Below are 27,678 nucleotides of genomic sequence, written 5' to 3'. Positions count from 1 at the left end.
ACTTCTACAGAAAGGCGCTTCTCCACATAGTACAAAACAATTAATGCTTTCCAAGTCTGCACTTGCTTACAAAAGGAGAGATTTAAAGCTCAAAACCCAGCCCATTTGTGAAAAAAATCAGCACGTGTCCCAGATTCTGTTCTGAATCCCAAGGAATCAGGAGGTGGCATTAAAGCCCGAACCACGTTATTTTAGATCTGCAAACCGAAATATCTCACCACATCCCCCCTACCCCTCTGCAGGTCTACAGGAGGGCCATAGGGAAGATTTAGCACGTGCAGTATTGGGTTGTTGTGGTTACCTTTTAGTCAATTAAAAGAATACTACAATGCATTCCCCAAGGGAGTCCATAAATAGCAAAGGATTCTGCTTTAATCCCCTATCTATTCCTATCTGGATAATAGGGCATTTGGACAAGCACTGCCAAAATGCAGATTTATGGCAAAGCTGAGAGTCTGCATGGCCAACACGTGCTCTCCAAACTCCAGATTCCAAGGAATAAATAAAAGCCTCTTCTAGGATATAGACGGCTCTTCAGTTTTGGAAACTTCATGCGAATACAAACCTGTTTTCAAGATTTCTGCCTCCCTCTCCCAACCCAGGCCAAAGGCATGTTTGTACTGACCTTGCTCAACGCTAAAGTCAACTGCTTTCACTGGGTGTTCCTGCTGGTACCACCACCACATGGTCTTCTGCTCGCTTTTCATTTCTTTATTAATATTCTATATTATCTACCAGATACTACCTACCAGATCAGCTTCAAACGTCTTTGGTGACAGTCACCAACATCAAAGGGAAAAGAACTATAAAACCTGCTGACCGAAGGGAAAAGGACCATAAGCAGTACAGCTGACGAGCGCTACAGTCGTCACTGCCGCACTGGTGACACCGGGGAGTTGCGTGTTCTTAAAAACTCCTTAGAGAACCCTGTATTTAAAAAAAAAAACAACCACCCAAACAACAGCAAATCTGCAAACAACTTAGCGCTGCTGAAACTAGTTTTCATAATGGAAATGCTGAGAAGCAGCCGAACAACAGAGTCACTGTAACACACACGTGTGGCTGTGAGGGGCTGACACAGCCTGCCGCCCGCCCCGGCAAAGCTCTTTTTTCCTGGGAAAACAGTCCTCCTGGATCCCAGCCGCTCCTGGGCAAGCCAGGGCAGTTTGGAGAGGCTGTGCTCGGTGTTTCGTGGAAGGGAGGGATGCCAGTGCCTGTGGGACAGGCCTCAACGGCAGAGCAGTGCGCAGAGATGCTCACCTTCCTGCCAGAGACCTGCGCTGGCAGGTCGGTGAGGGAGAGCGGCAGCAGAGGAAGCGCTATGAGGTTGTATTACAGAAGACGTCCTCGAAAGGAAACGAAGGGAAGGTTGCGATCAAAAGGACAGCGCTACATCCTGAAAAATTACTTTCTGCTTCGGGAGCCACATCTTAAAACCTGGTAGAAAGGTGAAAAGGGAGCTGGTGGAGGCAGAAAATTCAGCGCAAGTGCATGCTAATACATTTTGCCCAGCTGAAAAGTCAACACTGTGAAGACACATCCATTCCCAGCGGCACCAGGGAGGATTGTTTCCTACTGTGTATTCCCCAGGTGTAATTTTAAATTACTCCCTGATGGGGCTGCCACACACCTCCCCTGGGAGCCTGCACCACGGCCTCATGCGAAGGCACGATCCTGCCTGCTGCAGTGGATCCCAGCAGCCAGGCACAGCAGCAGGGTCGGGGACGCGCACGTTAGGTTAGAAAAAGAAGTATAAAGTCATTTTTGACAAAGAGGAAATGCTACGTCCCTGCCGAATCGCTGTTGTTGGCTACACACCCTTTGGATACTCGCTACGTGCAGGCAAAACGTAAAGCCAAGGATATTTGTTTAAAACCCGCGGGCGGACACTGTGATTCTATTAAAAAAATACAACTGGCATTAATTCTAAAAACTTCCCACCACTGGGACTGGGATTCAAAACCAGCACTGGGCAGCGAGGCCAAAACACACTCAGAGCAGACGCCTGCAAAAGATTCCAAGGGAAATTAGTTATGTGGGTTTTATAACAAAAATAAAATAAAATCCAACGTTTATAAAGGGAAAAAAAAAAAAAGGCAGCTTCCCTAGGAGACAGTGTTGTGAACACCCTTTGCTGATAATTCAAGACCTGTCCGGATCTGAGGCTTTGTTGGTTCCCTGGGCTGGTCGGTGTGTGCTGCGAGGTGGAAGGCAAGTGTGAACCCCAGGCTGCAGCAGCCTCCCCCCACCCTCAGGGCCAGCGGGGAAGGGGTACTCCATCCACCCCCTGCCACGCCACCCGCTTCAGAGAGCTGCAGGCAGGCAGAGCCCCTGGGCTTTCACCGCTCCGCTTCTCTCCGGACAAGGACACGGCGGGCTAAAGCCGGATGACCAACTGGATTTACAGAAAGCCCCAGCTTCCCTTCTTCTTGTGTGCTAAAGTCTGCCTTATATCATAAAGTTATTTTTTTTTTCCTAAGTAGTTTTTTTTGTAGCTGACTCACACGGAGCTTCTGCCAGGAATTTTTATAATTAGTGAATTAGAGCAAGGTTTTGCCTGTGCATGCCTGACAACATCTGCTGATTTAAGCGAGCTGTGTTCAAAACCTTGCAGAGCCCTGGAAGAGGGCGGTTGAGCACAGCCCCCCCTCCCAACGGCACGGCTGACGCGGCTCTTGCCAGGCTGGTACCAAACATGCTGCTCCTCCTGCAGAGAGCTTTGCAGCTCCTAATCCGTGTTTTGAGGGGAAGGAGATAAGCTGGAATGAAGTCCAAAGGACACTGGAGAAGGGAGAGGGAAGCTAGCTGCCTCTTGACTTGGCAAACCTCTTGCAGGAGCATCCCTGTGACAGCACCCGCAGCTATGCGCCTCTCCATCGAGCTGCATAGTTGCAAAGCCATCGTGCGTCACATCTTCCTTAGAGACAGACGATGGTATAGAGTTCCATAAAACCACAGAAAAAATAACTTCCTCGACCTCTTTCTTCGATGGACACAGGAGCTATTTTGCAAGCGAGGCTCCAACACACAACAGTGGTCCAACCTAAAGATCAAACGCAACCCACGTTCAGATAAGCCAAAAGCAGACATCTGGCGTTAGCAGCCCAAACTGCGCACAAGGTCCTTCCCTGGATGATCCAAAAACCTCCCACTTTCTGCTACAGGTCAGAAAAGCAAACAAATGACCACCTTCAGGATCGAGCTGTTCGACATCCTCCCTGTAAGATACGCCACAGAGCGATGCTCGTACCCTCTGCACACAAATCCTTACTCGCCCAGTCCTGTAATTCATACCATATTACATCTGAGGGGCTGCATTATGAAAATATTACAGTTGCCAAGCCCTGAAAAGCTAGGATGTGCTGGAAATAAGTTTTCTCTGTAGCTTTAATCTGGTCCGCTTGCGTATGGCCTTTACAGCATGGCCACATACCACGTGTGCATACAGTCCTGACGCAGTTAGTACCGAGAATAGAAGATGCTCAACAAGTGAGAAATTATTGAGTTTTGGTTTTTGACTGGTTGCTCATGCGCAGCATGCAGCCCTCTTCACTTCACACTTTTCGTGTGCTGCTCCAAGGCAAAAATGAAGGCATCTTGCCACTGCAGACTGGGATACTTCTCAAACGATCATGAATTTATTTTCATAAAATCCTAAAGAACTACATTCATAACACCTCTGGTTTATAGCTGAAGAAAAAAGGCACAGAGAAGCTCTGGGCTTCCGGTTCCAGAATGAGCCTACAGCTCCCTTTTTAAAAAATAAATAGCACCGAGCGGCATTTTAAATGTTTGACTTACAACTTCCCAAGAGATCATGTGCAGCAGGAGCACCCGGCACTTTGCAGCTCAACCCTCAGCCTGGGGACCCAGGAAATCGAGTCCCTGGTTGTGCATGAAAAACAATTTACCTGGCGCCATACACGAGCCCTGCGGCAGGAGCAGAGCAGGAATCCCGTCTCCTTCACCGTCACTTTACTCCCTCTATTTTTCCATGACCTGCCTCGCTCCCTTCTCTCCAAACCCTGCACCACGCAGGCCCGAGGTCCTACACACGCAACCCCATCCTTCGCTGGGCTGCCTCCACTGCCCCTGCGCTGCGAGGGCAGGGGTGCCATGGAAAAAACCAATACGCGATCCCGTAATTAGAAACCGCATCGTAATGCATACAGGGGGCTGAATTAAGGTTGCAGAGGAATACTGTAAATTGGATGCACATTTCTTGTTCCATTTTACTGCCTTTTTTTTTTTTTGCCCTCCCCCTTATTTGGCTTTGGCTGCACTTAAGATTAAGCTCCTAATAAGGGCTGGAGTTGGACGAGATTTTTCAGCCCATCAGATTGCAGCTTTCCAAGCCATTGAAATGAGATGCGAGCTCAACTTGAATTTTCAATAGTTTGGCCCAAAGGCAAGGGTGTTAACAACAGGCCCGCCAACACCTTCTCTATGAGAAATGTCTGAAAACATGTCTGCACATCAAATACTGCTCAGGCTCTGGTAGACAAAAGCCACAAAGCTAACATCTCAAATCCACCACTAACTCGCTCAGCCAGTTCTCCCGTCAGTAAAGCTCATCTTCTCTGAAAATCCACAGAACCTCTACATTCTCTCTAGGAAAACTGGTTTCCCCCCCCACAACCCTAAAACCTGTTGTGGTTTCATTATGACAAGGCAAGGCCAGGGATAAGGAGAGACCAGGTAAATCAGGCGGACATATAGGAAGCAGACACACGCCAGTTCACCCAACATAGGCTACGTAAATGATGCACATCACTAAGATATCACTCTGACACGCGGCTTTCTTTTCCTTCTTGCACATTTCTTTCTTTTTTTTTTAAGTTCTAACAAGCTATTTTTTTTAATCTGCACACTACGATCATGTTAAAGGGTTAGCCCAAATCCTAAAAGCAAGGAAGATATGATAAAATTGAAACGCATCCCCAGTACCAGAGGAAGCAGACAGCGGCGGGCATGGCTGCATGATGCAGGAGGGTGGGTTTCCTCTCCCGTCTCGCCCCCCCTTGGTAACCACATCCCACCCAGCAGACCACAAAGGCCGGCAAAGGCAGGACCTGCCACGGGCTCCAGCCTGGGCCGACCCCAAACCACCCCAATTTGGAAGCTGCCCTTGCTCAAAGATTTTTTTAACTAAAACCTCTGACTTTAGCAGTCTTTACCAAAATAAAAATGTCATGCTACAATTCTCTCAGAATCATAGAATGGTTTAAGTCCTTAGGCCACTCCTGCCTAACTGTACAAGCCTAACGCACATCACAAAGATGAGCTTTTCACCTTCACATCGCTGCGCTCGTGGAGGAGGGCTTTAACCAAGACCTCTGCCGGTTCCCTGAACACATTTTTGTTTTTGAAATGTTGAAGTATATTTTCTCGAGGACACGAATACTTTGGCTTCCCTGCCACCAAAATCCTTCCTAATTCACATTTCTAGCGTGGTGGGTCTGAAGAGCAGCCATGGCCACCTGCTCCTGCCAGCACTGGAGGCAGCAGGGCAGTGCAGGGACGGCACTCCCCTCCTTTTGATGACAAACGATAGAGAAAAGGAACGATGGTTTCTTGAACTGCATCCAAGGGAATGTAACCCTGCTAGAGTGCCTGGCAGGGCATCAACAGCAATGGAAATTTCAGCTTTCAAAGAACAGAAATAAGACTCAAGAAGGGGGTGGGGAGATCCTGCAGGAGCAGAGGTGCCACTAATCCGACAGATTGTTTTACAAACTCACGCTTCTCTCCAATGAAATTATATCCTCTGCAGAAAAATCATCTGGCTCCAACCTCTTTTGCTAAGTGGAGTATAAACAGAACAGAAAAGAGCTCATACCTGAGCAGAAGTTGGTCTTGGATGGGCTGCGACAGGCAGGAGAGTGGAGGGATCGGAGCCAAACCACTGGGATTTTGCTCTTTTCTTCAGACGGCTCTTGCAGGATCACTGAACCCCACCGAGCAAACAAGACTTGTCCAACACAACAGGAGAGCGCTGGCCAAGCCGACGCAGTGCCCTCTGCTCACTGCAAGGCGAAGAAGAGCACAGCGCGGGGCGGAGAAGAGCACGGTGATTCCTGCAAAAAGGTCTGGACTTGATTACACTTACTTTCTTTAGTTAAGCAAGAGGGGGGGAAACCCTGTAGCGTTCTTTGGAGGCTCTTAACAGGGAAGCCGGAGTGAAACTGTTCGTTCACCCAATTAGCTGAACAACTGGCTCTGCGCAGGCGCTGCTCCCATCCATACCCATTTGTCAGTCGGTAGATGCTTTCACCAGCAGAAACAAGAAACACTGAAAACACGTGAGTAAATGGCAGTTCCCAGCTTTCAAACCCGAAGGTCTCTGGCAGCTCTGTGTCAGTGTGACATACCCTCCAGCGGAATTACACACGGATTCGTACAGCTTGAAGCTCTAAATGAAGCGAATGCTGTTAGTAATGGTGCAGAAAAACAGAAAAAAATTGCAAGACAAGTGATTGCCCAAGCTCACATAAGGCAGGGGTTTTCCTCTTCTACCTCTGTGGCACAATGTCCAATTTGCTCAGCTATGGAAAGAGTTTCATTTATTTTTACAGGGTTCATGTTCTTGACATCTCTCTGGCAATGAGCCCACTGCACCAACACCCCACACATCACCGGTGGGCTCTGCCCGGTCTTCAACTATTGTGAGGCTGGTTATAATTATTTAAAAAGAGGAGGAAAACAGCAGGCACAACGTGCCTTTGCCCCCCATTTGTATGCCACTAAGTGGCTGTAAGGGCAAAGCACCATCCAGCGCATGAGTTGCTCAGAGCCAGGCACCGTCTCACCAGCTGCAGAGGTTCAGAGCAAACATCCACACGGATGATGATTCACATACACACACACCGATGCCTATTCTGTGCCAGCATGCACTTCTGCACAAGCCTGGTTCATCCTCAGAGCCAGCAAATGCCGTGCGAGAAGCGCTCACAGAACAGCAAAGGCAAATGTGTAACTGCGCTAATTGCTGGAGTAATTAAAAAGTAAAAGATCAAACTAAATACCAGAAGTCTGAGCATCAGCAAAGAACCACTTTCCTTCTCAGGAGCTGCCTCTCAAATGTATGTCCTCACCAAGAACCTCCTGTGCTGAGACACCTCCCCAGGCCTGAACAACTGTTTGAGCAGATGACAAAAAAAAGTCAGTAATTTTTCTTTCCAATATATTTCACCTTATTTCCTCTTCAGTGTGGCAGCATGAAAAGAGATTTCTATTAAGCAATTGAGTTTTCCCCACAACAGACACGAACTGGCACGTTCTGAGCGTTTGGTATTTCAATCCCAATTAAGTAAAATATTAATTGCTGCACCTAAGGCTTTCTCAGCTCCCTAAGAAGAAACAAGTTATACATACACAGATTTTCCTAGCTTTACCACCACATACTTAAGACGTGGATTGAGGGATGAATCACAACTTCAAATTCTTCATTACTAAGCCTGGCAATCAACACTGCCACTTTCTGGCAGAGAAACCCTAAAAATCCCTGATCTTCACCCATGATGTCATCTGCAAACAGTGACGTGATTTATGTCCCGTGGGGTGCTCCTGTCCTATGACTCCTTCGCTGCTGGGGGCGCTGGGGTGAGGAGGGGTTCATCCCTGTGCCCGGCAGGTCTCCGCCACAGAAGCAGCTGGGTAACAGGATTTGTTCTGGATAATCCCCACTCCGGCTCTCAGGAGCCAAGTGGAGGAAGCAGCCAGAGACGCGCTCGGCCAGAGATGGCAGCTACCGTAGTAACCAGCTTTTATACAACTTATTCTCCCCCAGCCGCGCCAGGTGTAAATCACGTCTCCAGTTTCAAGCCCCAAGAAGAAAAGGCAGCATCATGAAGACAGAAAGGAGGCATGTGAACTCTTGCACACTGACATCAGGGTGACGGGCATCCCTATAACCGGGCAGGCAGATGCCCAGCCCCAAGCTTTTGGCACGTTGTATCGCAGGTTTAACATCCAACCCAGTCGGTTTGGGACAGTGACCGAATCCAAGTGACAAACTCCTGCCCATCTGCTTTGGTCCTCTCTCCTATGAGCAGTCTACCAAATACCGGCTGCACGAGCCTGGCTGGAATAAACGCTTTTGCATAAAGAAGGTGATGTTCCCAAATCTTGGCCTGAAGGCCAGCAGCACACCTTCACGTCGCCTGGACAGACCTCTGGCTGCAGCAGCAAAGAGATGGGCAACTGTGGCAACTGTGTACAAGTGAAACATGGCCAGGGCTCCTGCCAAGCTACCGGGCAGAAGCAGCCATAAGGATGAAACTAAGCACCAGCCGCTGGCAGGGAAGAGCTCTGCAAGCTCGTGGCCAGGCGAAGTGCGTCACCTCACAGCAGGCACAGCCATGGAAGAGGTCTCTGCTTGCCTTCCCATTCCAGATCCCAAACCTCCGTGCCTACAAGGCTGGAGGCATCTCCTCCAGCCTGGTCTGTCACTATCTGTGGGTACTTACCCTCTCCCCACAGGGTGAGGGGAACGTCTCTTTAGATAACCAACTGTACGGCAAAGACCATCTTCTTCTCGTGCAGCTGTTTGAACAAGGCCCAGCATTACAGACCCTGAGCCGCCAGTGGAGCAGTAAGCTATGCATAGGGTTATTATTTTAATAATTAGAGGGATGGCCACAGACAGAGGTGGTATTCGGTGGCCTCTTAACCTTAGAGAGTTACTGGGTTTTATGCAGACGACTCCACTTTTTCAGCTGTGAAGACTGCAGCAAATCCTCATGGAGAAAAACATCAAAAAGAGGACGCTGGATGCGGCCCAATGCAGGGCTGCTGCTAGGCCAGCCCAAGCCAAAAAGCAACATAAAACATGCAGGGCTCACAGGGCGTTTCATTTTTAAAATGGAGTAAAATCTGGAGCCTTCCCGCGATTCAAAGCCAGTCTGCCTGGAGCAAAGTGACGTTCCAGGCAAGGAACCGCTCTGCTCCCCTCTCCAGCCTGGTCCTCGCGCCTCTCCATCCATCCATCCACCCATCCCTCCCTCCCTCTGCTCTCCCACACTCACTGTCCCTCTGCCGAGACGGCTCTTCCCAACATAGGCGGCACTCCCCAACCTACCACATCACCATCCTTCCACCTCGGAAGCCACTGGCCCCACGCAGCCGGCAGGGACATGCCCGCAGGGAAAGGCAGGGACAGCCACCTACCCTTCTGCTTCACAACGTGGCGATTAACCGGCTTGAAAACTGCCTCTCTAGGCAAAAACCTGTCCTGGGAGCAACTGGGGCGGCAGACATCTACTTTGCGCGCCACCTCAGAGATAAACACCTTCTGCCGAGCGGGGCCCTGGATGCTCCTGTCACACACAATAATTAAACCATCAGTCAAAGACACAGCGCATTAACACAGACGGAGGTGGATAAGGGAATCAAATCGTTCTACTTGAATCTCTGCAGCTAAATGAAACCTAAAGCAGGTCACATCTAAGGAGGAAAAAAGTGAGAGACTTATAAAGAATCGAGAAATCTCATTTAACAGTCGGCTTTCCCAGTGTTTGCCAAGAAAGCAAGAAAACCAAAGAGAGAGTGCCTAAGCGTGTCTGGATCGGGCCAGCAAGAGGACAGAAAGGCACGGAGGGCCTTGACCGTCAAGAAGCATTGCAACAGAGGTGGCCAGCAGGTCTTTGAAGACAAGGGGGAGGCAAAATTGCTGGCACAGCAGCCCATAGCTTTTTCCATTCCTTTAAAAAGGAATGGAGTCAAAGCTGTGCCATACGTTAGCACTTAAGTAGTCCCTGCCCTCAGTTTCCCATCATCTGTACTACTCTCTGAAAGTCCCCATCTCATTTAATTTATTGCTGTGTGTCTTCACCAGAATCAAGGACCTAAATATCAGGAATCGTGGTGGGAGGCATCCAGCTGCTATGACCCATTATAGGAATAAAACGTATTTGCGCAAACTTGCATTGAGAAAGCCGGGCAGCAAATCTTCCTACGAAGAACTTGCCATGCTTTCAGATTAGCAGATCAAGCTGCAGGCATTAAGACCTTTTCCCCTTCTATATCTGTGAAATCCAGTGCTTAGGACACAAAAATGGGTCTTTTCTAACCCTGGAACGAACTGATTTTGGAAGCACGACGGCGGCAGCAGCAGGGGGCAATGGCTGTGGCGACGGCAGGCAGGGAAGCTGAGCACGACCAGGGGCTGAGGTTCACTCGCTGCGTGGGGCTGGTGAGATGGGGCTGTTCCTGGGGGACTGGGACCAGTAAATCCCGGCATTGTTGGCTGCAGATCCCCATTCTCGTCACTCATCCAGCCCCCAGACCCCTCTCGCATCAGTGTTCCTGCCCGTCGGAGGAAGACAGCAGGACTTCCCTATAATGCATGCGGCCATTTGCAAAGCTCCCGAGCACAGATTACAGGGAAGAGCTCGTTAGAAGCAGCCTGTAATGCAACAGCGATGCGGCCTCTGCCTTACAGCCACAAACCAGGATTTAAAAGGCAGCACCCTGAAAAATAAGCTTGTAGAATCACCAACCTCTCAGAAGGAAATAAGCACAGCTCCCTGCCCTCTCAAAACACCAGCTATCAGTTGATAAAAGAAGAGCGTTCCTGCAAGCTAAACGCCCAGGCAGTACTTGCAAGGCAGGATTTGTAGACTGCTGCCCTTGGATTTGCTCGGAGAGCGACAGAACAGCAGCCAGAAAAACTTGGAGGGGGTGAAGAACGTTTCTAACACCATGGTGATCTGTCTGATGCTCAGAGCCCATCAGACCCAAGTACCTGTGCAAGGATCACAGTGCTGCTGTTGCCCAGGCCGCGGGCTGTGTTTGGAGGGGCAAACGGAGGGGTGGGGGGGGTCTGTTGGTGAGGCTGGAGGCATCTGCAGGCTCTTGGACTCTCTCACTTCTCAGGGTCGGAAACAGTCACGCAAGGGCAGTTTCATCTGCTTCACAGCTCCGACAGCAAACCTGGAAATTGTCTTCTCCTTCCCACACCGCTTTACCCTTGCTGTCCTCCTCCCGGCTCAGTTTAAGTTGTCTTATTCCTCCACCCAACAGCAGCAGCCAAGCAAGGAGAGGACAACACGGGATTCACCCGGGACCTCCAGCGAGGGCTGGGCAAGTGGATGCTGAACTGCAAACGAACCAGCGCAGCCCACAACTGAAACTCTCCGTGCCCACCTCCAGCCCAGCATGTGACCTTTTAACTAGCAGTGAGCAGGAGGGAACGGAGCTGAGATCCCTGGCAACGCTAATAAAATCACTGTTTCTCCTTTACTGGGGAGAGGAAGAATAATCCTTTTGAACTATCAAAGTGGGGGAGAACCAACATCTGTTCAGATTCAACTGCTTGGGTCTCGCTGTTTCAGCTCCAACTCTTTCCCGACGGGTGGGAAAGGTCTCTAAGCTTTTATTCAAAGGCTTTGCCCTTAAACAGGGCCTTTCAGCAGAGGATCGCAGAGCACCTTATAGGCATTTAATTAAAACTTACAACCCGCCCTGGCGAGGGAGGGATTAAGAACAGGCCCCCGGCTCAAACAGCAGCTCACCAGCACATGCATCTCTTCCTCCCATATGACTGATGTGTTCGGCTCAGTTGCAAGGTCCCAGTCTCACCAAGTTACTAAATACACCCCACACAGCACGGAGACTCCGGAGGGCCGTCAGAGTGGAAGGGAGAGGCCGGGAGCACATTGCAATGCGATGGGATGAGTGGGCAGGAGCTCCTCTCCGCCGACCAAGCCACAGCAAGGAGATGGGTTCAGCTTGTGCTGGAGACACAAAACGGTGGTTTGTAACCCCTCTGCAATTTAAATACTATACATTTCCAAAGCACGGCATTACTGGGGACCAATTCATCCACCTAACAGCCCTGGGAAGTTGATAAAATGGAAAACCACTTTTTTTTTTTTTTTACCCCCCTTGGTTACCTATAGGGTGAGACTTTTGCTGGTTGAATTAAATCTATTTAAACAAAAGTAAGTTCAGACATCTGCCTTTGCACAGTGTCAGCTGCGAGAAATGAGCTAACATCCAGATGCAGTGGCATGTCAGGATTAGCCCAGGCTGGGGCAGGAATGCTTCCATGTATGGAAAAATATTGGAGCAGTGAAACCATAAGCTTGGAGCAGAGCAAAGTGAGAGGCCCTGTCAATGAAGCTGCGGGCTCAGGTTTAGAGGATTTAGCGGCTCAGATCCGCCGTAAGATCCTCAGCACATATTACAATAAATTTCACACTTTTTCCAAAAGGGACTCCCACAGCAACGCTGCGAGTGGCGAGGGTGAGATCCTACACCCGTCTGTTTGCTCTGGAAGTGGGGCTCGGACCGTTGGGTACCATTAACACTCCCCGCACTGGGCACGGGCTGGGGCGTTGATGGAGAGGTTCTGGCGAGTACAAGGCTGCTGCTGCTCGCACTCGCCTGCCTGCCCATCCCTTGGCAGCAGCCTTCTGCACAGCAGGATTTCTAAAAGCCAGCTCGGAGCTGGCACGCTGGACGAAGCAGTGGCAGTTGAAAAGAAAAGGCTGAGCTGAATCAGCGTGGCTGGGGAGCTGGGATGTGCTTCTGCCAATGCCACGGCAAGGGCAGCCACTGCTGAGGCACCGGGAGAGAGCCGGGGCAGTATTCTCTTCAACTGGCCCGGCACAAATCAAGAGGGCTCATTTGTCAGCATCCTGAGTTAACGCTAATGAAGTAATGGCTATGACTTCATCTCTCCAGTGGGAATCTCTTGGGAACGAGGGAGAACTAGAATTTCTCTCTCCGGCTCGCTCACGCAGTTGCAATTCATTTCAGTTGCCTTCTACTCTCTTCTGCAAACATTACCTAATTCTCACCCAGATTCTTAAATCCGTGCATTGAAACATAAAACAACTCTCCCTTCTCGGCTGTCAAAGCCCAGCCCCGCAGAGATCCCTCCTGGCGGCTTCTGACCCCCTGTGCCAGCTGCCACCCCCTCCCGGGGGCCGGCCACACCGAGCCCCTCTCGTATCCGAGGATGCCACCAGCTATTTTTTATGCCTCAGGCACGAAATAAAAATCTTGGCAAATTCATTTTAAATAGGGACCTTTGCATCTTTTCTCCATTAAAATATTTTAACTTCAGGTTGGATTTAGCCACAGTTGTAAAGACAGACAAAATGTTGCCGGAGGACGCTGGAGTTTCTCTCCTTGGCCAGGCAGGATAGCTTCAACTGGTGCAGACCTTCACGGGTGCAAAATACACACAGCAACATGTCACACCACCCTGCTGCTATGGCGCCGAGTCTGCCCGAAGAGACTGTCGAACCTTGTCCCCCAGCAGCACCAGGTAGCCCCACTGCCTTCCACCCTACAAGCCTTTGGCTTCCCAGTTTGCTCTGCCCTGGGTTTGCTTCCCAGAAGATGCTCTCCCCTCCCCGTGCACCATTCCTGGGCTCCACAGTTGCGATGCCACCGATCATCTGAAGCACATCCTTTACGGAGTGGATTCTCCCCAGCATCCAGGCTCGGTGCCCAGCGCTCACCTCCCCGCTCGGGCTGGGAGCCAGCAACCCCCCCGGCTCCCCCGTGCCTCCTCAGGGGCTCCCGTCGCTTTGTTTTGAGGCCAGAGGGGCTTGCTGGGCTCCAGGCAGGGGGTTGATCAGATTGCAAAAGCTCCCTGACGCAACCGAAGCAGTCAGTCACTCACACTAAATAAAGACCGCAAATTCTTTACATATTAATTGTTGGTTGCAATTTTTCATGGTGTTGAAAGACAGACGTGAGAGTATGCAGAAACCATTCCTGCATCTTTTTAGTTTCACCCTTCCATTAATTGTGTGTACTCTAAGCCAAATCAATAAGACAGCACATTTTCTTTGGAAAACCGAGATGATGAAAAGGCGATCAGCTATCATACAAGACGCTCACGTTGTAATCTGAAATACTTGTATAATTCACTTTCCCATGAGAGAATTTCATACATCTATTTGCTTACTTGTCAACTCATCCCGCTCCCAGCTGCTCCACTGGCCACCTCTTTACCTCGCGACCCACAGATTTAACTCTAATTGCGTTTTTCACCTACAGAGCATCCAGAGAAGCAGCAGACCCAGCCAGCACAGAGGAAGCTGCCCTGCAGAGGTACATCAAGGCAGTGCTGGGGGAAAGCCCTCTCCCCAGCTCAACAACACCCCCGGCCCCCAGCCGGGGCTCCTACCCCGGGAACCGAGGGGAATTAACCTGCACAAAGCCCAAGTCGTAATGAATCCAAACACCCTCCGCACGCTGGCATTACTCCCCCTTTCTTAATCGTTATTATCTGGAGATGGCACGAGCACAAAGTGATCTGTCTAGAAAAATGTTTCAAATCTATCGTGCCTTACACTGTGACGTGCTATGGAACCAGTTTAGAGAATACACACTGCTATAAAGTCGTGATTATTCAGTATTCAACCCAGCCTGAAAGCTCAGGAGTCAGCTTGTTATTTGCTGAAAGCAGGGGGCCCGAAATTATCCGTGAATAGTTCAAAGCTGCAGTTAATTCAACATCTCTACTTTCAAAAGCACAAAAATCACAGATTCCTGGAGTGTGTAAGCTTTTTAAAAATGACAAACTACTAACTGTCAAATCAAAGCAGCAAAGAGAAATCCACATGGCTGATAAGACAAATAGTTGCATTTTAAAGAGTAATTAAATATCACTTTGGAATATTTTGCTTGGAACTTGTTTCCCTGATAAAAAATGGGGAGGGGAAGGAGGAGGAGGAGGAGGAAGCAATCCGCACGCACCAACGAGCTTCTCACCAAGCAAATGCTCAGGCAAGCACTGCTCAAACTTGTTTCCTTGAATTCAGAGTTCAGCCTGCTGCATCACAGCCTCCCGTACCCTCTCAGTTTCCCTATATCCCTACATTTCACATCAAAACTCTAGCAATGAGGAGCAGACGACCAATACGTTGAATCTGGCTTGCTGGGGAGGAGGGTGCGTGGGGCTGGGGCAAGAATCCCCCTGGTCTGATCACCAAGAAGTGCAATATCTTCTGACTCGACTTAGATTAAAACCATACCCCCAACTTCCACACTGGGAGCGTTTGCTGAAAAAAACAGGAATGCAAAACAGAGCGCTCTACTCAGATGCAATTCAGGAGAAGAGAAACCCTACCCGGGCTGCGTGAGCTAACCCTACCGTACGCCGCTTTGAAACATTAGAAGTATGTCCACAAGAAAGGATCAAAAAACTCCCAACTTTAAAACCCCCTGGACTCCCTGAAAACCCGTACCAGCTAACAATGAACTTGCAATGAATTTCACACAAGCTTTCTCAGTGCTAAAAAATACCTATAGGCAACGGTACAAAAGGATCGTTTCATGTATTAAACAAGGAGACAGCTTACTGCATTTCAAACCAAAACGTTACCAAACCCCTTGAAGAAGCCACCATCTGAAAGCAACGCAAACCTGATGTCAATTTTGGGGACAGGACTTGCAGGGCCCAGCTCAGAGGACCCAACCGTGTGTGATCAGGAAAAGCTCCTGCTGCTTCTCCCCACCGTGGAGCCAGGAGGATTTGATGATGGAAAGATGTCCAAGGACTTTCAGAGCTGGCCCTCACACATGGGCAATTACCGACTGAAGGACGCAATAAACAACACGGCAGATGACACATCAGCAAGACATTTAAAATACTAATTCTCCCCCAGGGAAAGCGCTCAGGCAGGCCACAGTTTGGATATATGGGGAAATCCAACCTCCAAGGACGTCTGTGATGTTTTCACAACTAGTGCAGGACCTGGATTTTATACACAGCCCCCAGACTTGCTGTCTGCTGACAGCAGTGAATGCTTACGGGGATTTCACTGAAGGATTAGTGTTTTGGCATGAGAGATGACTGCTAGTTGTATGGAGGGTCACTGCAAAGCTGTATAAAATATACTTAGAAATAATTTGGAAAAGCGGCACCAACAACAAAAATTAGAGAATGTTTTGGCTTCAATGTCGTCCTCACAATGTGGAAATACCGAATAGCTTATTCTGCAGTCATAACTGAAGTTCACTGTTGTACTTCTCCAGAATCGCACAGAAAAACCCTCCATTATTTTCTACCTTCTTTTGTAAAGCTGTTACATGTTCAGCGCCTAAAAGAATGCATTTTTGGAGAACTGTGCACTGATTACTTTAAAAAGCAAAGTTGCTTTGCTTAGTTCCGCAACCTGAGAGTAACAAGCGAAAATGTCAACCATGCATTTTTAAATAACGTTTTCATTTCAACATCTGGATTAAGATGCCACAATGAAAACCAGCACACAGGCTTCTCTCTGCTGCTTTCATAGATCTCCCGTTCTTATGTTTCAGAACCAGCGAGTTTCAAAGCAAACAAAGAATCGGTTGGTGCTGCTAATGCCTTGCTTCTTGCTCAATAGCCTTATGTCATGAAAAGACCATATTTTTCAAATCTACATCCCCGTGAGCCAAAGATTTCATATACATTCCCACCCCAGAAATACAAAGTCAGGAACACAGCTGAAAGTGATTACCTAGATATTTTTATATGATGAAACTCAAAAGCTGCGTCAAGTGATTTACAAAATTCTCTGTTAGACAAATCCCACATCTGTGCTGACCACTTGCCTCCCAGATCTCAGCAGATGGCGATTTCAAAATGAAAAGTTATGAATCCCTGAAAACTGGGGTGTACCTTAAGCTATAATCAAGGGTATGCGGTTGGTATTTCTCCCCCCCCCCCAAAAAAATTGTGTACAGTCTAATTTAATAACATTTCTACCTCCTCCCCACCACTTCTTGCACAAGCTCTACCTACAAAAGAGTACCCAGTGTCTTATTAGGAGAGGTTCCTACAGTAGAAGATCTTTGTAAGCAGAGCGAAAGAAAAGGCCCTTTTCTTGGGAAGGTGGGAAGGGAATATAGGAAGTAAAAAATACTAATAATTAAAAAAAAGACCTCACAAAGAGATATCTGCAAATAAGCAAGAGGTTGGTCACTTTCACCTATCGACCTTAAGACCCCCATTTTATTTGCGGTGCTGAGGAAGACGGACTCCCAGCACAGAAGGGGTGTTCTATTCGTGCCCAACTCAGATCACCTACCAGAGTAGTCAGGCCACTAAAATAATAAAATCCAAAGCTACCAACTTGCTCTTTTCCACCTCCTTAGGGCGAGACAGAACAAACATCTCCTTTACATGCAGAGAAAGATCACATGCCTCTGACACACAATTCGGCAAAAGACAAATTTCATGTGAACATGGCAGAAAATAAATAGGGCAGGGTATATAAATCCAGCTTTTAAGATAAAAATGCTCTGTCCCAACCGAAGTGTATTTACCAGCGTGAGCAAAGAGAGCTCCTCAAACTGTTTTCAGATACTTGACTGAATAATCACAGAAGCATAATCAACATGTTTTGCATTTATTTAAAACCAGAGCAGAAGTATTCCAGCTCCAGTGGAAGTGGGTTTGCCTTCCCAAGAAGAATCTGGGCAACGCTCAAGCGGATGCGTAAATACAGTGGAAAGCAAATACAAAACAAGAGGCGAAGAGCAGACCCTACACCACCGCGGCGCTGTGTGGATGCACCAAATAAGCGTAATTAGAAAAGTCCAGATTGGAAAGAATGAGGAAGACAACTGGGCCAAGTAAGTAACAAGTAAAAACAAAAGCAAGGGCAAATAAACAACAGCAAAAGATAAGCTGCTTCCCTCCCAGCACAGACCCACACACAGCCTTTTCTCCTCCGGCACCATGACCCTCCGTTCTCCCACTCCTATGTGGACCCGAGTGAAAGGACCTACTCAACAGAGAATGTGCCCAATTTATTTTTTTTTTAGCAGAAATGACCGAGGTGTCCCACAGCAACACAGCGCAGCAGGACAGCATGCTCCTGCCGTCCTCCCAAAGCCTGCATGCCCTAAGCCCTCGAAGGGCACCTGAATTCCCTCCGAGGGTAGGTGGACTCTGCAGCAGAGATGGTCCGGAGCTCACCAGAAGTCTGGGGTCCTCCCGACAGCGGGGAGGGCGCTGCCCCGTCACGGGCGCCGGTGGACATCAGGGCACGTAGACAGATGGGGGCTGTTTACATTACCGAGGTTCTCAGTAGCAATCAGGAATTAAAGCTGTTATTAAACCAACCCTCCAGAACTTGAGCAGCTGTTCATGCAAACAGATAACAACAGGGTGATGTTAAACCAAAACCCCAAATGAAACAAAGACACGGAGCAACATCTCTCCCCCATGCTCTGCTCAGCAACGCCAGGCATTATCGGAAGACAAATCAATTAACAACAGCTGTGTATAGCTACCCGAATCCGGGGCTGAACAGCTTAATTGAGGGATGTGTATCATGAGTCAAAGGCCTCCAATCTCATTTGGAGCGTTACGGTTTTGCTCTTGAAAGAAACCCCAGTAATACGGCTGGCTGTGGCTCAGACAGAGGCATTATGCCATCCTCCTCATTAATCAAAGGCTTTCCCCACATCCAGATGTTTGCTGACTTGTACTGCTTGCTTTTATTACTGGTTTGGAGACAGAAATTGCTATATGCTAAAGTTACCCAAATTCAACTGGTTGTTGCGAGACGCACAGGCTGTTATGCCCTGGGTAACTGCACCCCGGCATTATTGAGTTACTGGGGCATTCAACGAAGAGTGGCTGTTTTCTTTGACAACCCATACTACTTTCACCAATAACCATGAGAATAAGATGCTATTTTACTTTTAGGACTGTGGGAATCTTTCTGTAAGCCCAGAAAGGAGCCTGGTTTTTTAAGACCTATCGAAGTCCAACGTTTGGAAGAGGGAAAAACGTTAAAAAAAACACAGAGTACACCAAAGAAAGACAAGGCACACGCTGATAAATGTTTCAGGAGGAAACCAAGACCGTAGTAGCTGTATTATTCAATAATTCTGAGCAACAAAAACGATGCTACAGCCAATATGGGATAGGAAGTCATCTCTCCCCAAAGCTTTCACGACCTCAGTAGATAAATTAACCAACTCTCAGCAGGAAGCACTGGCTGTAAGGGACCTCTGGAGGTCTTTGAGCCTGCAGTCACCAACACAAGACCCCTTCGGCCACGGCTTCACCCAGCCAAACGCTGCAACCTCCAAGGACGGGGTCTCCACAGCGTCTCCGGGGGCTGAGGCTGAGAGCTCGGGGATAGAGTTCAGCTCCCAGCCCGACATTCCCACCTCTCTCTCTGTTATCTCTATTCTGCATCTATAAGATCCCTTTCTTCCCATAAATCTATATAATTCTCTGGGGCTTGTCTCACATCGGGTTTAGGAGTAGCCTTTAGTGCAAAGGAACCATAACTCAAAAGGTCTGCCTACATTTTTCTAATGCTTTTTGTTTTTAAACAAATTAAGCCGGCGAGGTACCGAACATATGCTAGATATCCCCGGCTCCTGATGGCATGTTTTTGAAAAATAGAAAGTTTGTGCTTTTCTGGAGAGTCAGGTCATTAACCTGACTATTTAAAAATCAGCCTATTATACAAGGAAACTTCTAACTGCCTGAACTACAGGTTATAAATCTCCTGTTTAGAAATCTGATATCCCGACATAATTGCCCTTTATAACTTACAAATAGGTTCTCTGTTATCCATAGATTAAGCTTCCTCCAAAGCCACATCACATCTGCTTAGTTTTGAAAATATACAGCACGAGCTTCAATTACTTTACGCGCCGCACAAAAATAATCCTGAATTTAACTCAGGGCTTCTTGGAATAAGAGTTTAAGACCCCATAATCTTTTTATTTCATGTTTTCTTGCAATCTAATAGATGGAAGTATTGGCCGGCATGTAAAATTAATGCCACTTTCCACTTCTACAATTTCCCAACCATTTAACTGTGTTGCAGTGGAATTTTTAAAGCAAATATGGCAAGCAAAAAGTCCCACCAGCTAAATAATCTGAAATGTTCTGTAGGGAAATGGCCAGCTACTAATTGAAACCACAATCTTTTCATGTCCCTGTAGGAAGAGGGTTTGGTTTTAAAGACACCGGAATTAAACTGTAATTTCTCTGAAGGATGAAGCTTCTGTTACAACTCCCCTTGTTAATGAAACCGGTCTCAGACCCTGAGCCGTGACCATGCCTGGAAGCTCCCAGTTAGAAGCACCTGGACTTCAAAGGGGCAAACTGGGGGCCTTCAGCATCATCATCCAGGTGCACGGCGTTAAACACACCAGTTTTCACAGAACCAGGGGCTTAGCGACAAAAACCTGCAGCAAACCAGCCAAAAAGCCGAACCTGGGTTTCAAAATAGCTACACAACTTCTCAGCAGAGGGGACATCCCACAGCGCAGCCAGATGGGCAGCCAACTTCTCCTTAAATGACTCCTTTGCCTAACGAACGGTGCAAAGTGCCGGCAGAGGAAGGTTCAGAGACCTGTCCAGGAAGAAGTGGTCCCTCTTGTCCCACCACGGCCTCACAGAGCCCGGACACGGGGGATGCCCGAGGGGGTTCGCAGGTACCGGAGTGACCCCAGTCCCCGGTGAAGTGGAGAACGCACCTCGCCGAGAGCCAAGCCAAGGCTGCTTCCAGACCAGCAGCCGCGATCACTCGCCGGAAAGATGCTTAGAAATGGCACAGTGGGGCACCATCTTTTTAATTCTTACTCAATAGCTTCCAGAGATTAGGTTTGTAAAGGCTTTTTTTTTTTTTTTTTTTTTTTTTTTTCAAATAACATCTACCAATGTTGCGAGCTCGCTGGGATCTGGAAGCCCAGCCTTCCCCGTCTGCCTCTCACAGAGCGCTTTTTGTCTGATATCTGTCTTTCCAATTAAACTCTTTGGATGAGGGGCTCTAACTTATAGAGTATCGACCACACCAGCTGCTAAATGAAGACGGATAACGAACACCATCGCACCAACTTGCCCGGCAGCTTCCAAGCCGGGCTCCAAACTCGCTCCTCGACCACCAAACGCCCTCCCAGGGGCTAGTGGAGGCCATGGCTCCCCTTCTGTACCCAAACCCGGGGGGCCTGTCCACGGCCCGCACCGAGGCCTGCTCCCCTCAGCCCGGGCGGAGCCAGGGGTCCCGGGTCTGGGCTCGGAGCGGCGGCTACCGACACGCCTCGCCCGCTCGCCCCGCTCCTCTGAGGGACCCGCCGCCGCCCGGGCCCGGCTCCCCCCAACCCGTGGAAGGGGAACGGAGCCTGCGGGCTCTCCCCGCCCGGAGGAGCCGGGCGAGGCGGCGTCGCCCCGCGGGACGGCAGCCGACCCCCTCCCCTCCTTCCCCCCGGTTCCTCCCGGGAACTTTCTGGAAGGCGCCCACCCCGCACCCCGCGGGACCCGCCCCGGCAGGGCCGGGGTGGGGGGGGACCCGGCCGAGCCCCGCCGCCCCCAGACAAAGCCCGGGGCGCGCCACCTCCCCCCCCCTTCCCCCGCCGGCCCCCCGGTCTCACCTTGCGGTGCTTGTCGGCGAAGGGCAGCGCCAGCCAGGGCATGGCCCGCACGGCCTCCTGCCACTGCTGCTGCTCCTGCTCCGCCGACACGAAGACGATCTCCAGGCGCTGCCCGCCGGCCGCCGCCGCCTCCCCCCTGAAGCGCCCGTAGAAGGCGGCCAGGCTGGCGCCGAGCTGGGCGCAGGAGCCGCCGAGGCTGCAGCCGAAGTAAAGCCCCACCAACGAGACCCCGCGGGCGGCCAAGGCCGACACGGCCACCTCCTCCCCGTCCGCCGACACCAGCACCTCGCCCAGCACCTCCGACAGGGCGCCCGCCATCCCGCCCCGCTCCGCTCCCCGCTCCGCCGCCGCAGCCCCGCGCCGGCCCCGCCCCGCCCCGCCAGGGGGCGCTGCCGCGCGGCGCCCGCCTCCCGCACGGCCCGGCCCGGCCCGGCCCCCTCCGCCCCGCTCCGCGCCCCGCCGCCTCCCGTGTCCCCTCCCCGCGCGTGGCGTGGGACAGCCCGCCGTGGGTACAGCCTCCCCCCGGGCCTCAGCTTCACTCCCCGCCCGGGGCCCGGCTGCCCCCCGGGGAGAGGAGGGAGGGATGGCCGGTGCCCGCCGCACAGGCGCTGGCCTTGTCCCCACCGCACTGTCCCCGCTGCCAGGAGGCGGTGGCTGCTGGGGACCAGCTCGTCCTCGCCACGAGTTGCCCGTCCTGCAAAACGCCCGTCCTCAGCTCCCCATGCGATACCCGCATCCAGCTGGGACACCCGAGGGACACCCGTGGGACACCCGAGGGACACCCATCCCTTAAATCCCTGCCCAGAGAAGGGCAGCTTCCAGCTAGCTGGCCCCCCGGGTCGGGGCAGAGCAAGGCTCCACAAAGGCTGCAGGACAAGGGCCCGTCTCGTCTTTGTTTTCCAAATCTAATGTAAATATGTGTTTACCCTTATCAATGGCGAGCGGAAAAACCCGAAAACCAATCCAGAAGTGTAAACACAAGGAAATTTCGGCTGCGTTGAATTACACCGCCTGGCTGGCTGGAATACAGAAAGGAAATAAAGCATAAACAGTGATGTGCAAACCAGGCTTTAAAATGCATTTGCTCTTTGTAATCACGGTCTGTAATCTGCAAGCCCGCAGAATTCACCGCAGCGTGAATCCTCAGCCCCTCCAGACTGACGTCTGTCTGTCTGTCCCTGCCACAGAGGCCAACCCGCCTGCCCTCGCCGGCACACAAACATGCACCCTCCACTCCCATAAAGAGAAATAAACGTGTGAGCGTGTGCGAGGCTGAGTCCAGAGGATGGGTTGGGGGGGCTGAAGTTTGAGGATTTTGGTTTGGAGCATCCGCACGCATTCCCAGAGACACAGCGCTGCACCGGCGCTGCGACAACAGAGTGTGCACCCAGGCTGGACACCTCCGCTTTGTGAAACAGCCCCAAACCAGCCCTCTAAAAACTTGCTAGCTACTGTAAAATACACCTTTGTTTTTACAACATTTCCTTATTTGGATTCTCATTTGGTGTCTTACTGTTGATGCTTTCAATTGTATTTAAAATCGTTGTATAGCATCCAGAGCCATTAGGGGATGCTTTATAAATACAATTAATTATCATTATTATTATTACAGCTTTACAATCTCTCTCTTCTTTTGCCAAGACCTGCTCCCTAGAGGTGGTTCAAAGCAAGAGGAGTTTTGTCTTGTTTTTATTTGTCCTGCCTTATCTGCCTTAATTAAGTATTTGGACTCTTCAGGTCAGGGAAGATGTTTTTTAAGTCTGCGGCCCTGAACTCGACCAACCCATGTGGCGATATAAATATTCCACCGTAAAAATAATATTTATGGCTGCAGTTAATTTGTCTGGCCCCGTTTTTAGCGAACGAAGCAGAAGCAAGATGCTCTGTAAGAACAAGTTAAAAGCCTTTCTCTCTCTCTTAAAGAACAATGAAATTCAGTGAGGAAACGGCTGTTCTCACGGAACAACATCGCCAGGTGAGGTGTGACTAACCGGAGGTTAAACCATGGGAATGTTCGCGGGGTTCCCGCTGTGGGTGGGTGGGTGGGTGGGTGTCTGGCCCTGCGCGGGCTCCGCTGCAGAACCGTGGACTCGGGGTGCGCCTTTGAGAACCGACTTGTGACGCCGGGATTAAAAAGCCAGGACGACACCACGGGGCTTTTAACAAGCAGTTTGTTGTCTCTACAAAGCTAGCGCCAATCTGCGTTCCCCTAACTCCTATTCGTTTTCGGTTTTTTTTTTTAGGCACCGTTTTCCACACTTTGGCGAGCGGGTATTGTATTTGTCGGTGTTTAGCGACGGGCCCGCGGGGCTCCAGCGCCACCTCCCGGGGACCGGGGCTGGCGGCGGGGGGGGGCGGCGGCACCCCCAGCCCTCGCCAGGGAACCGGCAGGGAAAACTCCTGGACAAACAGCAGAGAGAAACAGCCTGGTTGGTCTCTGTCTTTGGGAAGGCAGCTTTCCGGGGCACAAAAGGAGCCCCCGTTAGCTGCCAGCAGGCGCTGCGCTGCGGCGGACGGGCAGTGACGCAGAGGCACCGAGGCCGTGGGATGTTACGTTTCTCGTTGCCTTTTTTTTGTTTTTTTTTTTTTTTAAAACAGGCAACTGCCTTTTGGACACATTCCATCCACTATAAACATCAGTTTCAAGCTTCGTTATAACCCTTCTTACAGAGGTATGTCTGCACTAGCAAGCTGGGACAAATAATGGTGTGAACAGTCCTGTTTATGTGACTGCCCGTGCCAAAAAATAGCGGTTACGGGCAATAAGGACACCCAGGGCGATTAGAGACCACGGAGAGTTGCCCGCTCCCAAGTTCAAACTTTCTGGCAGCCGTGTAACTGCAGGCTCTGTAGCTTCAGTGCAGCAGCTGCATCACCGGCCAGCAGCACTTACAACATTATTAGACATTATTGAACATTACTCATACCTTGGAGACACGGGAAGCAGTGGAACACCGATTCTCCTGGGTATCCAGGAGAGGAAGCCACGTCAATCAGCAGGATGGACTTGAGAACACTCAGGTGGGGTTAAACAGAAAAACCATCCCTGTGCACCCAGTAGAGAGGCTGCCCTGCAGCAAGGGTCACCATACTCTAAGATCATTAGCATGTTCTGCTAACCACTTACTATTTCCAAAATACAGTAACTTTCTTCACAGTCAGATTATCACGCAAGGGGAGCGATCTGAAGACGGCTATTCTAGTTTGTTCTCCCCGTGGACAAGCCCCAGATCTGTGTGCCGTATCCACTGACGGCTCTGATGATCTGATCCTATGCTGCGGTGCTCAAATAAAGACTAATTTGACTGCAAAAGGCTCTTTAGTTTTTAATTTCGCTGTATTCTGAAGTCCACCTTGCGAAGAGGTGAGTGAATTTTCCACGGTATCTGGCCATCAGCCAGCAGCAAGGACTCATAAAAGAAAGGGACACTCTTCAAACACTCAAGTGTTTGACATAAATCCATTGTGTTCTGACATTTTTCTTATTTGGTAGCTCTTAATCGCAATGGTTACAGACACGGTACATTTGTGGGGTTTATTTTAGTACCGGGATGTTGGCTGCGTTTCAGAATATGGACATACATATCTAGAGAAAGCCCTGGGTAGTCATCCTGCTGGAAATCTGCAGGAAAAAAGGCCTAATTCTGCTCTACAGATGATGCAAGCAACTGCAATCCTTCTCCCCTCAGCTGCTTTCCTCTGGATTCACATCAGCGTCGTTGAGAACCACACGGGGCAGGCCATCTGTCCGCTCCAGATGGTTTGTAGCTGGTCACACATTAACTCCTTTAAACAGGTCCGTGTTAAGGTATCAGCCTTCCAAAACGCTGCTCCAAATTCGCTGGAGGTCTAAAACGACCGAGTTCAACGATGTTATGCTCAAAAGGAATTTGACCCCTCAAATTCTTCTGAGTGGTGTTGCAATACCGTTAATTTCCGGATTGCGGAAGGCAGCTTGGTGCGAGGCTAGCGGTACCTTTGACCCTCCCCATCTGTCGGGGGGGCTCCGGCAGATGAGCCCTGCTAAATCTTGCTGGGCAGCTGGCAAGGTCCACATCTGTCATGCCAGTGACCAGGGGAGACCTCGGGGCACCCCTGCTCATCGGACCAGGTCCTGGGGTGCCCGTGCTGCTTCCCAGCAAGACCGGGATCCACATGTGATCACAGAAATAGAAAACGGCTCTTCTGAAAGCAAATACAGTTGATTTCAAACAGCGGCAGCAAAACACAAGGAGAAGGTGTCAGTCACAGACCATCTCTGTGTGTTTGGGTCTCTATGGGCTAGTCCAGTCCCTGGCTCCTGGGAACCATTTCTCCCCTAAGCCTTTGTAAAGTTCCTCCTATTCTTTTCAAAGTCCTTTTCCCCAGGTTTCTGCCTGATTCTCTGCCACCTCTTTGCCAGCCCAGGGCATTGATCTCAGCAGGGTCACAAGTAAACTTCAAAGGGACTCACACTTGTGCTGCTTGTTGAGGACCCCGAATGGCACCATCTGAGCCTTGTCATTTCCCCCCCTGCCTCCACGTGAGATAAGGACACCACGGGAACCCCTTGGCCATCACATAGCCGGGCTGGCGACAGCAGTCACACCACCAGCCAGGACATGTGTTGTTTGCTGCTGACTACTTCTGTTTCTCCATAGCTGCCACTAAAGCCCCGTCCCACGGGCAGCGCAGGCCCCGGCACACGCGCCCAACCACCTGCTGCTCTGCTGGCCCCAGGGGAGGGACGGATCACGGGGAGAAGCAGCAGCCCCAGCTCGCCAAGCCCTGCGCAAAGCCATGCCGTTCGCAGACCACGCCAGCACGAAACTGGAGCGACACTTTCTCTTTCATTTCTTCATCCCATTTTCCACCCTCAGAGATGTGGCAGCGGTTTGCACGCTGGCTGTCTTAACAAGGGTACGAAAATCCCTATTTAGCCTCTTTTCAGCGGTGTTGAGCAGTCCTATCGCAGCGGAGCGCGTTGGATGGTGAGAGCGCTGAGCACCCAGGGCAAGAAAGTCCTCAAGTCTCTGAAACATTCATGTGAGAGTCTGACTTGAAGTGTCTGCGTCTGAAAACATTGGCCCAGGACATTTCCATTCTGAAAGGCAGTTTGTTCCTCTGCTTTCCCCCACTGGAGAGGAGCAAAGGGTTTACCTGAGCCCAGCCTGTGCCCGCTGCGAAGGACATCGGGGCGGTCCGAACCACTCACGTTGAGCCACGGTGATGTGAACACCACTGAAGGAAGAAGAAACTGTTCCAAAGTTAAAATATGCTCCCAAACTTTACATTGAACTTCACATTGTTCTTTCCTCGTTTGTGAAAAGGTTTTGGTGATCTGTGAATAAAATCCTCTGGCTACACTGAAACGCGCGGTTCTTGAAGAAACAGCTTCAGGTAAATTTTGCAAGTTGCTCTTTCCCCCTTGACTACTACCAAAATGAGGAGGAACTCAAGACCAGGCTGCAGCAGCAGCAGGCGCTCTTTTGTCCTGAAATACCCTGATTTCATCATGGCACATAAAATCAGGGCGGCTGTGACTTACCACTGCTACTACACGATTTTTCATGATGTCACATTACACCTGAAGGGGCAAAGGGGCAAGTGAAACATTAATGAGACTTTACATTTCTGAGTGGTGACATCACAGCTATAAGGCACTGAGGCAGCATTTAAACAGCTGTAAAACCAAGCCCCACTTTCCACCGCAATTTTCCATGCATTAGAAATAGATTTGGTTACAGCTACTTGGTTACAAGCACCTGCACTTAGGTAGAATTTCACTCCTGTAACAACCCAGGCTTCCACCCAAACCAAAGCTCCTTCTTGCTAGGTGCCCGGTAAACATGGCCATGGTCACCCCAGCCAAATGTGGGGTCCAGCAGCCCCCCCTTCAAACCTTCGCACCCTGGCAGCTGGGCTCCAGCCTGTGGGGTGGGAATGGCTGGTTTGGGGGCGATCCCCAGGTCACCCTGTTCATGAGGTGCTGGTGGGTGGATGGAGGAGAGGGGGAGGCTGTCCAGAGCCAGCTGCCCCCCACTGTTATCTTAATGCTGGTGGCAGAGGGGACATCCCTTTGGTCCTGGAGGATGTGCTGAGACACCCCTGCCTTTGACAGGTCCCTGTGGTGGGGGGTTCCAGCCTGCAGCCAGATCATGGGGGGCCCCAAGCCATTGTCACACGAGGGGACCCCCAGTCCATAGCCACCACCTGGGGTGGGGTTCTCTCGACCACTGGTGAACCCTGGTCATTGTGTGTGGGATCCCCAGGGGGTCTCCATCCCACAGCCAACGTGTAGAAGGGCTCTAGATGTTGGTTAACAAATAGCGGGGTCCCCTGCTCCCC

General features: G+C 50.4%; 1 protein-coding gene across 1 annotated transcript in view; it reads right to left on the bottom strand.

Moving 5' to 3' along the window:
• Positions 1-21,702, bottom strand: part of NXN (nucleoredoxin) — a 53,351-nt gene extending 31,649 nt beyond the window's left edge. Inside the window, exon 1 of the mRNA XM_074595400.1 lies at positions 21,352-21,702. Coding sequence (XP_074451501.1) covers positions 21,352-21,669 — 318 coding nt within the window. The 5' untranslated portion in view covers positions 21,670-21,702. The remainder of the gene's footprint in view (positions 1-21,351) is intronic.
• Between the last annotated feature and the right edge of the window lie 5,976 nt (positions 21,703-27,678).

This window comes from Larus michahellis, chromosome 7 (genome assembly GCF_964199755.1).
Source record: "Larus michahellis chromosome 7, bLarMic1.1, whole genome shotgun sequence".
Classification (NCBI taxonomy): Eukaryota; Metazoa; Chordata; class Aves; order Charadriiformes; family Laridae; genus Larus; species Larus michahellis.
The sequence above is the reverse complement of the archived record's forward strand: the minus strand, read 5'-3'. Positions and strand labels throughout refer to the sequence as shown.